This window comes from Podarcis melisellensis (assembly GCF_964234715.1).
Source record: "Podarcis melisellensis genome assembly, chromosome: 13".
Taxonomy (NCBI): Eukaryota; Metazoa; Chordata; class Lepidosauria; order Squamata; family Lacertidae; genus Podarcis; species Podarcis melisellensis.
In genome coordinates, this window is record NC_138545.1 from 12,344,037 (window position 1) to 12,356,969 (window position 12,933).

General features: G+C 39.1%; 1 protein-coding gene across 1 annotated transcript; it reads right to left on the reverse strand.

Annotated features, from left to right (window-relative positions):
* Nucleotides 1-1,691: 1,691 nt before the first annotated feature.
* LOC309356030 (vomeronasal type-2 receptor 26-like) lies at nt 1,692-11,699 on the reverse strand (the record flags this gene model as incomplete). The annotated part of the gene is made up of 7 exons (XM_081887212.1): nt 1,692-2,074; nt 2,190-2,465; nt 5,795-5,921; nt 6,624-6,851; nt 7,785-8,639; nt 8,995-9,286; nt 11,434-11,699. 7 exons carry the CDS (start codon nt 11,697-11,699, stop codon nt 1,692-1,694), a joined length of 2,427 nt encoding a protein of 808 aa, XP_081743338.1.
* Between the last annotated feature and the right edge of the window lie 1,234 nt (nt 11,700-12,933).

The window sequence follows — 12,933 nt, forward strand, 5'->3', positions numbered from 1 at the left end:
AATTCAGCTAGCGAATCATCAGACATTCTGCTCTGCAGCCACAGAGCCAAGGATGGACAGTAATGTTTGAGAGCAAAGAAAGACAAAAGGGTTGTTCCTTGACAGTAAAACTGTCCTGAAAGTGTGGTGAGATGAGGGACTGGTTAAGTCCGGGGAAAGTGAGTGGCATTCTATTCTACATACAGGACCCACTTTCTGAACAAATGAGTACCCACGTAATCATTTGTTAGATGAGCATTCACATAACAAGCTTATTCTTTCCTATGAGAGCATTTCTAATATGTGATCTCCCTCCAACCCTACCATAAAAGGTAAAGGTAAAGGTACCCCTGCCCGTACGGGCCAGTCTTGACAGACTCTGGGGTTGTGCGCCCATCTCACTTAAGAGGCCAGGGGCCAGCGCTGTCCGGAGACACTTCCGGGTCACGTGGCCAGCGTGACATTGCTGCTCTGGCAAGCCAGAGCCGCACACGGAAACGTCGTTTACCTTCCCGCTGGTAAGCGGTCCCTATTTATCTACTTGCACCGGGAGGTGCTTTCGAACTGCTAGGTTGGCAGGCACTGGGACCGAGCAGCGGGAGCGCACCCCGCTGCAGGGATTCGAACCGCCGACCTTTCGATCGGCAAGTCCTAGGCGCTGAGGCTTTAACCCACAGCGCCACCTGCGTCCAACCCTACCATAGTTTCTTCTTAAAATGGCAGCAACCAACCAGCAAAAGAGAGACAAAGAAACAACAGATTTGTCTGTTGTCTTCTGCTCCCTGATTTGCCTGATATCCAAATCTCCATTCCCCTCCGTCTCGTCATGGTTTCTGCCACCAACCAACAAAACACAAACAAGAATTGAAATGAATAAAATCCACCTATGTGGATATCTGAAACTTTAGTGCGTATACCAAGGTTTAGGCATAATTATTTATGTTCAGAAAACTGAATTTTTACATAAAGACCAGACCAATAATAGGACATTTGTGCACTTTATTTTGCTGCTTTGCTCCAAATGGAATATATTGCTTTTGAGTTACTTTTACATTGCAAATCTTTCTTTTTGACCAGATCTTCTCCCTGTTTGGCACCAGACAAAGGGTGGGAAAGTCTTCTCCTGGCAACCCACTTTTTAGATCCCATTGGTTCTTGCAAGTCACTTGATGTGAAGCACTTATTTCATCTTCTTGGGGTGTGGCAAGCATGCACTCAATTGAAGTTTGGGGATGATATTCTCTGAAGAGAAATGTGCTGCTGCGTATTTTGATAAAACATTATTACAGAATGAAAATAGCCCATCCTCTGGAAGAATAAAACCAGGACCATGATTGGAATAGGTCCCTTGAGTTCAGATGTTACCCGTCAATCATTCATTAATTTAACAAAATGTATATACTACTTAATCAACTAAAACCTCTATGCAGTTTGCATAAACACTCCCCACAAAAACCACATTAAGATCCAATTGACATGAAATTTATCACTTTATGAACGAAAACAGTATTTTTATAATACACATACATCCTTAACATTCCATGTCTGGGTAAGCTCCAGGAAAAAAAACATTGTTTACCAGTCACTAAACTCAAGAAAGTGAAGGTACCTGAATAATCAACATGCCCCAGATGGGCTTTTCACTTAAACATGATTTAGTGTTTAGAATATGTTTATGGAGACACAGGTTTGGAATGAGCAAAGTAAAGAATTCAGTTTGGCCTCTTTGTCAGCTGTTCTCTTTTGTTCAAGTCAGGCCTCATCAGAATTATGTAGCATTTGGGGGAAAAGATGCACATCAGTAACCCAGCACCAGAAGTCAAAATAGAGAAGATCTCCACAGCCACCATGTATTTCCCTTTTGTGCTCAGGTAGGTTGGGATAAAGGTCAACCATACACTGCAGAAGACCAACATGCTGAAGGTGATGAACTTGGCTTCATTGAATGTGTCAGGCAACCTCCGAGCCAGGAAAGCCACAATGAAGCAGATTATGGCCTGGAAGCCCATGAAGCCCAGGACACAGTAGAACATGGTGACGGAACCTTCGTTGCATACAAGCACAATCTCTTCAGTCATCGTGTGCATGTCTAGATCTGGGAAAGGGGGAGATCACTATGGTGGTTTTGGCCAATATGCAAGAAACCGCCACTGAGAAGATGAGACCAAAAGTAATTTGCCGAAGGAGGCAGGTCACCTTATTAGGCTTGCCAATGAAGAGCAGAGCGCAAAGGAAAGAGAGCAGGAGGGATATTAGGAGTGTAAAGGTGAGGTCCCTGTTGTTGGCTTTGACTATGGGAGTGTGCCAGTACTTAATGAAGACTCTGAGTACAAAGAACGTTATAACAGATAAAGAATGAGCAGAAACAGCAAAACATATTCCCAAAGGTTCTTCATAAGATAAGTAACTTATATATTTTGGAATGCAGGAATCACGTTGGTCATTTGGATACTGGTCTTCTGGACATTGAAAACACTCATCCATGTCTGGAAAGGAAAACATGGTTTTCTTTAAAATAAAAACGTCAATACATAGTGCACTAAAGTATTTAAGCAGTAATAGTATAAATCCTGAATCAAGGAAGCTCACATAAATCTAAAAGCCGTGCTTTTTTCTTCAAAAAAATTAAGTGTTACATTGAGTGGAGTTTCCTCCAAACAGCCCCATTATCTACCTTGTAGGAAGCTGTTTCATTTGGTGGAAGAAGCATATTCCTTATACTAAGAAAGTGTCTTTATATTGGGGAAATCTTCTCATAGGAACAGAGGAAGCTGCCTTATACCAGATTGGAGTATTGATCTCTCTGGCTCATAATTCTCTCTGCAGACTGTCCATGGCTCTCCAGCATTTCAGACAGATGATGCTGGGATTGAATCTGGGACCTTCTGTATGCAGATCAGTTGCCATAACACTGAGTTATGGATGATCTCATTACCCAGAATGTGCCAAAAACCTCAACTTAGCAGTGATCCAGGAATGCCCTCAATCACCAGATTGGATATGATTAAATCCACCATATTTATCTAAAATCATGTGCTATATTAGATTTGATTAGTTTTATTTCACTTTATTACCAACTCTTCCCCCTAAGTTTCAGATGCCATACAACTAAATAAAGTACTACATTTTAAAACGTTTTTAAAAGTTAACAACTTTTTTATAAAAAATCCCACCCACATAAAGCCCTTACGAAAATTGTTAGAAAAAGATATGGTTCCGTGACTTGTTACATCAGCAATGGTTATATCACCTTTGAATTAGAAAAAATAAATAAATAAATAAATAATCAATCAATGCCAATGGAGCCTGATATATACATCAATATTTTGGATTAATTCCAATGGGCAGTCAGCATCAAATTAGATGCAGTGGCACAAGAATTTCTGGTTGTGCAATGAAATGCAAGGATCTCTTCTCTCTGTGTGTTCTCTCCACATCTACCTCTTACCTGCTCTGGAGAGCAGAGGGGAAAACCCAGAATAGATTTAGGAGGTTCCAGGGCTGTTCTTCAACAGACCTACGGGTATAGGGTGGTATAGTAGTAGTAGTAGTAATAATAATAATAATAATAATAATAATAGAGAGACAAGGGAGGGGAAGGTTAAAAGTCATTGTTTATCTCAGTTCTGGAGGTGCTGCTAAACATGATTAGAAAGGACCGGTCGGTCCAAGGAATTGAGGTCGGAGTGAAACAATACAAACTGAAAGCATTTGCAGATGACCTGGTATTAACATTACAGGAACCAGTCTCTAGTACTAAAAGAGTGTTAGAATTAATTTCTGATTTTGGTCGGGTGGCGGGGTTTAAGTTAAACAAGCAAAAAACCAAAATTTTAGCAAAAAATCTGACAACTACAGAAACAGATGAGTTCTTTAAAGAAACAGAACTAAATGTGGTTAAAAAGGTAAAATACCTAGGGGTGTAACTGACCTCCAGAAATTTGAATTTGTTTAAAGATAACTATGAGAAATGTTGGTCAGAAATCAAAAGAGATTTAGAAACATGGTCAAGATTGAAACTTTCCTTGTTAGGCCGAATAGCTGCTGTAAAGATGAATGTATTGCCGAAAATGTTATTTTTGTTCCAGGCCCTACAGATCGTGGACAAGGTGGAATGTTTTGGAAAGTGGCAGAAGGATATATCTAAGTTTGTTTGGCAGGGCAAAAAGCCCCGAATAAAGTTTAAAATACTAACTGATGCGAAAGAAAGAGGGGGATTTGCCCTGCCAGACTTGAGGTTATATTATGAATCTGCAGCCTTCTGCTGGTTGAAAGATTGGATTTTATTGGAGAACACTGATGTCCTAGATCTGGAAGGGTTTGATAATGCTTTTGGGTGGCATGCATATTTGTGGTATGACAAGGCTAAAGTGCACAAATTGTTCAAAAACCATATTGTCAGAAGAGCAATTTTGATGGTCTGGACAAAATATAAAGACTTATTGGAGAGTAAGACTCCGAGGTGGCTCTCACCGGTGGAGGCCAAGGCACGTAATTGGCCTAAATATTGGGAAATAATTTAAAAAATTGGAGACAATTGGAGGTTGCAGAGCTTGGAAAAATTAAAAAACAAGGTGCGAGATTGGTTGCATTATGCTCAAATTCAGGAGGTTTTTAAAGCAGACAAAAAGGTTGGATTCCAGGTGGAAAAATCGAAACTAGAGACAGAATTGCTAGAGCCAAAAAATAAATTACTTTCGAGAATGTATAACTTGCTGCTTAAGTGGAACACACAGGACGAGACAGTCAAATCCGCCATGATAAAATGGGCGCAGGATGTGGGACATAACATCATGTTTGAAGACTGGGAAAGGTTATGGAACACCGGTTTGAAATTCACGGCATGTACTGCCTTGAAGGAAAATATTATGAAAATGGTATACCGGTGGTACATGACCCCAGTCAAGCTTGCTAAGATATATCACCTGTCCGACAATAAATGTTGGAAATGTAAAGAGGCGGAAGGGACATTCTTTCATCTCTGGTGGACTTGCCCGAAAGTGAAGGCCTTTTGGGAGATGATTCATAATGAACTAAAAAAGGTACTTAGATTTACCTTACCCAAGAAACCGGAGGCCTTTCTTCTGGGCATTGTGGACCAGAGAATGCTTAAGAAAGATAGAATTTTTTTTATGTATGCTACTACAGCAGCTAGGATCTTGATTGCAAAGCATTGGAAGACACAAGATCTACCCACGCTGGAGGAATGGCAATCGCAGTTGATGGACTACATGGAATTGGCCGAAATGACTGGCAGAATCCGAGACTTGGGAGAAGAAACAATCGAGGAGGACTGGAAAAAGTTTAAGGACTATTTGAAAAAACATTATAAGCTGTATGAATGTTAAAAAATGCACCTTCTAGGAAACTCTAGCTTCAGCAAATGCAAGCTAATGAAATGGAAATTAAGATACAAGAGGTTAGAGGTAAAACAATGAAATAACTTTATTGTGTTTAACTTAAAACATACAAGAATTGAGTTATAGTATTTATGAAATTAGGCAACATGATAAAATGGAAGATACAATATGTTTTTGAAACAAGTTAACAAATTGCTGATGTTTTATATTACAGAGAATGCAGGATTTGGAGGATGTGGGGAAGTCCTTTAGATTTGATGGAAAAAAGAACATGGAAATTTGTTATTTTTCTATTCTACTTTCTTATATCTATCTTTTATTCTTTTTTCTGTATTTCTGTATTTCATAAACTTAATAAAAAATATTTTTTTAAAAAAAGTCATTGTCCAAGCACATCTAAGTACTTGGATACTGCTTATTATTTTTGAACAAATGCTCTACATTGCATTTCTTACCACGCTGATTTGAAATCTTCCCTTCAGGACATGGGAGGCAAACATAGCAGCAAAATGGCTTCCCTTCCAACTTTATCTTACTATACCCTGGGTGGCAATTGTCATTACACACAGAAAGGGGTTGTGCCTGTCAATAAATAAAAGCAGAAATGTTCTCACGTCCAGAAATTCTCTTTTGGGAGTTTTATATTTCGGTGGTTTCTTCACAGTTACAAATGGTTTTACCAAATATTTTATTACTGATTTGCTTTACTCAAGAAGTTCTGCATCCTGTTTCTCACTATTTCTCATCCCAGGACAGCTAACACCTCTTAATACGCACCAGTGCAGATAAAGACACACTGAATTGTTATTATTTATTTATCTTTTTTATTTATTAATTGCTGCTCATGAGGCTTCATGGAGAAATTTGCTATACTATAAAAACAGACCAAGAACAACTGGATCTATAATAAAAGTAAGAGAGTTGTATAAATAAAATAACCAATCACCATTTCAAATAATTTTCAAATCCATTGCTCTCATAACACTAGAGCTCAGGAATATTCAATGAAGCTGAATGTTGAAACATTCCGGACACACAGAAGGAAGTCTGTCTACCTGCATTGCTAGCTAAACATGTGACACTCATTTGTACAGGACACAATGATGCCTTTAAAAGAGGATAAGACAAATTAATGGAGGATAAATCTAGCAGTGACTACTAGCCATGATTCCTGTGCTTTGACTCCACTGTTAAAGCCACAGTTAGACCCATGTATTCCCCCCCCCACCCCAATAAGTGATCCTGGTTCTTTTCCCCCAGGTTGAGGAAATGTTTCTGACGTACCTGGTTAAACATGCTTGGCCAAACAATGTCATCTGCAGAAATTGTGAACCCTTTGTCCTTGGTAGACAATGAGTCTACTTTTCCAACTTTGACTCGGAGAAAGGACTGGTTTGGGAATGTGATCCAGTTTACAATATCAAACCCAGCGACAGCTTGCCCACTTTGATCAAAAGCGACTTGTTCCCCAGCACTGTTGTTAAACGAGGCACTTCTCAGATAGTGGTGGATCTAAATGGAAGCACAGGAACACCATCAAGAATGCACAATGATAGGCAAATATACTGATGACAGATGACCTTTTGGAAACTATGGTTAGTGGTCTTGCCAATAGAAAACAAATCTAAGGAACAAGCAAAGTGAATTGGGAGAATGGAAAATACAGCTCTCTTTTACACATCACTGGCAAATAAGTTTAGAAGTCTGACAATGGTGATTGGTTTCATAGTCTTCACTGGAAACTGAATGCAGGGGAGCAGTATCAAATTGGCTCAGAAGGAAAACTATGGCATAAAAAATAGCATTCAGATGTCAACACTCTAGCTTTAAGACGTAGACAGACATTTAATGGCCTTCTGTTGAAGATGGATTTATGATGGATTCCTCTGTAGTAATGTACTCAGGACATTAGCTGCCATGGCTGTAGAGTCAGAAGTATCCACCTCTTCCCATCCATTACTGTTCTTTAGAATTTTGATAAATAAAGGTATGGCTGTCAAATCATACGCCAGGGTGTAAACAGCATTACTGACATTGTGGCTTTGCCCAGTCATCCACATTTCAAACAGTAGGCCGATTCTCAAGCTTAACCTTCCCAGTGCTGACTTACCTATTTTTTTTACATAGATTGTTGCATTAAGGAACAATGAAATGCTGTTCCAAACAGATAAAGCTTTTATGAGGTAGGGTTTCTATAATGATACTGACTTAGACTGAGTCGGACCACTGTACCATCTTCCTCTGTGTACTATCGACACGAACTTGCAGCTTCTTCCCCGAATTTCATAAAGGAGATCCTAACATTCTAATTGAGGTTGTCAAAAATTGACCTTGAAATCTCCTATGTGCAAAGCAGGTGCTCTATCATTGACCTATGGCACTATCCTGGCTTGTTGTTAGATAGGTATAATGTCCTATTCTGCATTAAGGCCCTCAGAATATTACCTGCCACTGCTGCTGATTCAGAAGAATCCCTCTCCCATCATTTGCCATTTCTTTGTGTCTGAATTTGGATGAATGCATGGCTTGCAAAGCATGCGCCACAGCATAGACAGCATTGTAGACACTGTAGCTATGCCCAGTCATGCTCATTTCAAAAACAGAGGTAGGAAGAGTCTCCAATTTCTCTTCTCCAGTACACATTTCTTTATCTGTGGTGTCATTCATGGGGAAAGAACATTCAAATGCATTTTCCCAAAAGACCCTGATAAAACCATCTTCCTTTTCCAAGGTAGGGTTTTTCATCTGAAGATATTCCAGGAATCCTATTACCTGCTTGGAAGGAACTGAAAAGGATAAAGCTCCGTGGAAGGCCTCTATACCCATCATTTTTTGAAAGGGAATTGATGTGAACTCCATCTGGGCTGTCATAATCCACACTTTACCTTTACTGTTCATTTTTATGCCCTGATATTTAGCAAACTCTGGACTCACTCTAAGAATTACCGTGAGCTGAATATCACCATGTATGATCACAATGCTGGCACTGCTCGTCAGCATAATTCTGTGTACTCGAGAAAAGCCATCCATTATTCCACCGAACTCACTGGAAAAGGATTCTTTTGGCAGTTCTTCTATTAAACCAAAGCATATACCTCTTTGTGAAAACATGGGGAGCACACTCTGTATAAATTTCTCTCCACTGTCAATACTTAAATAAACCACCCCAATCCATGTCCAGTTAAAATGCAGCAGCAACTGAAGAATTCCCCTGGTTTGATGGTCCTCATTTGGGAACATCCGGTTGAAGAAAACAGCTTCAGGGTTGCCATTGGTCATTGGAGCAGAGCCATATACAAACTAAGACACATAAAGGGGAGATAGGAGGGTTTGTGTCTGAAATACAATTTCAGTATCACAACTGCACCTGAACTCTAAATGAAGATCTAGAAAATGAATCATATCCAAGAGCATCTGAAGCCTGTTGGGAACTACCCACTCAAGAGGAATACATATTCATCTGTTATAATATCCCCACCCAAATGAAAAAAAAGAGAAGAATTATTTTCCTTGAGTACATTCGTTTTTGACCTATGAGCATATTTCAAGGTTATGTCTTTGTTCCCTTCATTCCTGGTGCTTTCTATCTGCAAACACAAAAATCCACATACAAGAGCATTGAGGAGTAAATTATTTGTAGATATGCACATCCTACCTGTGGCGTCTTGTAGATGTTAAGAATGTGCGCCATGAAATGACAGATGTGAGAATTTGGTCCTGTGATAACAGCTATTGCATTGTCCTGGGCATCACACTTGAAGTTAGGGATAAATCTTCCCTGTGTGGAGAGAAGGTCCATTGAAGCAAGGTAGGTCCAGCTTGCTCTGAAATAGCTATTATAGATGTGCGTGCCCAGGGTAACATTAGGCAACATTTGTGGATTTTCATTGATCTCCTTTACAGCATATACCAAGGCCAAGATATGCTGATAGTTTTGGAAAAAGAGTCTGCAATGAGATTGGCATGCTGTGTCAAAGGGAGTCTGTTTCTGAATATGAAACGTGTAACATTCAATTTCAATATATGCTTGTAATATCATTGCTTGCACACACACAAAGAAACACTCAGAAAGATAATATTTTTGCATTGCAGAGAATTGTGAAGAAGCATTGGTACTCATTCCTGTATTTCAACTTGTTGGAATTTTAGAAAGTGCTATGCATATATGGGACACGGGTGGCTTTGTGGTCTAAACCCCTGAGCCAAAGGCTTGCCGATCGGAAGGTCAGTGGTTAGAATCCCTGCAACAGGGTGAGCTCCCGTTGTTCGTTCCCAGTTCCTGTCAACCTAGCAGTTCGAAAGCACACCAGTACAAGTAGATAAATAGGTACTGCTGCAGCGGTGTTTCCGTGCACTGCTCTGGTTCCGCCAGATGCGGCTTAGTCATGCTGGCCACATGACCTGGAAAAACTGTCTGTGAACAAATGTTGCCTCCCTCTGCCAGTAAAGTGAGATGAGCACCCCAAACCCAGAGGCGTTCGCGATTCGACTCAACTGTCAGGGGTCCTTTACCTTTTTTATGCATATATACTTAAATATTTATATAGTTCCATATCTACATATATAGTTTACATATGCTGTATATCACACAATTGATTCTACTGAAATGAGGCTGCATTTTAATGTTATATTTTAATCTAGTTTTTAAGTTGTATTTTAATCAATTGGTTTATATCTGGTGATAGCCGCCCTGAGCCCGGTCTTGGCTGGGGAGGGCAGGATATAAATAAAAATAATAATAATAATAATAATAATAATAATTATTATTATTATTATTATTATTATTATTCAATATAAGGAAAGCAGTACACTCAATAGGTCTCTGTTAATAGATTGGGTCAGATGCAAACAAGCCTGAAAATTCCAGTTTACTGGGATGGATATTGTGGGAGTGACTGCAAGCACAGTTTGTGGTCTAAAAGTCAACTGGTTCAAGCTGGACACATGGTAAAGGCAACCTAAAGAACCACCAGATATGGGGGAAAGGTGCATGATAAAGAACTAAATCATTCTCAATAATGCATTGAATTTATGGAGCGAGGGGAAGTAGCTTGGCAAATGAAATTAGCATGATTAGAATCAATGACTAATAATATTTAGTGCAATAATGAGAGTATTAAAGTATACGCATAGAGATGGGGCACTCAGTCACTTCTGTAACATCCGGGCAAACTCCCTACTACTCCTAAAACCACATCAAGGTAATGGGACTGGTCTCTGACTTTGCTTCATACATTGTAAAATTTTAAGGTTCTTCCAGTGTGCCTTGGTGTGCAAGAAATTCATTACCTTTATGGGATTTAACTTTCTCTTTGTTGATTGTGTACAACTCTGGTTCAGATGACTTTCCAGCAGGATGATACATATACATATTTGGATGAACTGGCTCACAGCTCGGATGCCACAGCATGTTCCAACCATAAATTTTCAGCAACTAACAGTTTTAATTTTCTAGAACTAGCATTATATATATTTTACCTTAGATACTTCAATTTGGCACAAGGGTAGCTTATGGCATCCTGGTTTTCCTAAGTCTATGATAGGTATTTATAGGGTGTTGTGTAATGAAGGACAGCACTCCGACAAGCAGCAGGAAAACTGTCATTGCTAATCAAATGATGAGCTGCCAGAGTCCCTGTGCCTTCCACATACTGGGAAGAGCCTTTGGGTGAGGGAAGATGGCTAATAAAAATTTGCTATCAAATTACCTTAGTTGACCATTTCTACTGCTGCACTACCACCTCTATTCCTACTACTACTACTACTACTAATAATAATAATAATTCCAATGTTAAATTAAGTAATAAAATAAGCAATAAAACCTGATCAAAGTTTTGCCTATCTACACCTCACTAATGTATCATTCCAGTCAACCTCCATCAACTATAACACGTGGCATGGAAATCCTGAGTCCTACAATGAAATTGCATGGAAAAAGCTAACATAAAAAACTGAGATGCAGCCTCATCCAAGAAGACTCTAAGAGCAGATCGGCTGTCTTTTCAACAATCACTTCCCACCCATATAAACCCAAAGACATCAGATCACCATGCCTGTGGATATTATGATAGGATTAAAAGCAGCTACTTCATACATGATCTCATCAATCAGTGTCTCAGATGGATGTCTTCCGATATCCATTTCTTCAAATGTCACGTAGAATTGAGAAATAATTCCAGCAATGATGAGATCTCCAGAATGATAATACTTGTGCGTAATAGAAAGAGGAGTACCAATGGTGCATGTGGCAATAGGAGTGTCACATACCAAATCAGGGAGGAATACAATTACGGAGAGCACAAATAGTACCACAATGAAGGAAAATCTACCTTCCAGCCACCAATTTGATTCTTCTAACATGATTACTGAAGTGGCAGGAACAATCACACCATAGGTTGATTTGGAAGACCTGATAATGAAAATAATCATGTGGGTGGAAGGCTATAAATCTGTCTCTAGACCCAGCTCCAAATGGAGCAAGGAATATTAACAACATCATTCAAACTTCATTGTTTTTCTGTGTTCACAGGAAATCTATAGGGAATTGACAAGAAGTAGAATTAACCATGGCAATTTTGATAATTATGGGCCGCATGAGCCAATACAATTCAATTGTCATGGTAGGGTGACACAGGTGATACCAACAACATCCATCCAAGTTTTCATCCTGCTTCTTAAGTATTAATAATACTTTGATAAACTTTTTTACAATGTTGTTTGTACACCAAGTTTGGCCCAGAGAAGAATGAAATAAACCTTTTTGATGGCTGCTCACTCTTCAACACTGAAGTTCTCCATTGCAGGAAACTTAATCCTCGCCTGAATATCTCTTGTATTTCAGCTCTATGTTTCTTTTCCATTTCTAGCAGCCAGGATAAAGAAAATGTGGAGGAAGACTGTGACTATCTGGCACCTTAGGGTGTTTATTTTTTGAGGAGGTGGGGAGTTCAAATTAGTGGGAATGCACCAGCAACAAAGGAAATAAATTGCAACAAAATGAAGCATGAAAAGAGGAATAGAAATTGATGGTTTCAAAATACGATTAATAAATTTGAAAGATGACATTCTTCTCAAAACAACCAATGTATAACTACAAATTTTCAAAGCAAAATTCAAACACAGAATGTATCCTGACATATCACAGTACAAAAATGTGTTTTAACTTTGATCTTTCTCTAATATCCACCTAAAAACTATATGGTGTTTACAGTGAAGATTATAGGAGCAAACCAAGAGTAACACCCCCAACTGGGTGTACTAATAATAATACAAACCAACTTTTGAATTGCACACATAAATGTATGAATGCATTTTCTAATCAAGTGGGATTTCAAAGAATACCACCTGCTCCTTCAAATGGAACAAGCGTCTCAATTAATTCAGCTAGCGAATCATCAGACATTCTGCTCTGCAGCCACATTAAAGTCCAAGGATGGACAGTAATGTTTGAGAGCAAAGAAAGACAAAAGGGTTGTTCCTTGACAGTAAAACTGTCCTGAAAGTGTGGTAAGATGAGGGAATGGTTAAGTCCGGGGAAAGTGAGTGGCATTCTATTCTACATACAGGACCCACTTTCTGAACAAATGAGTACCCA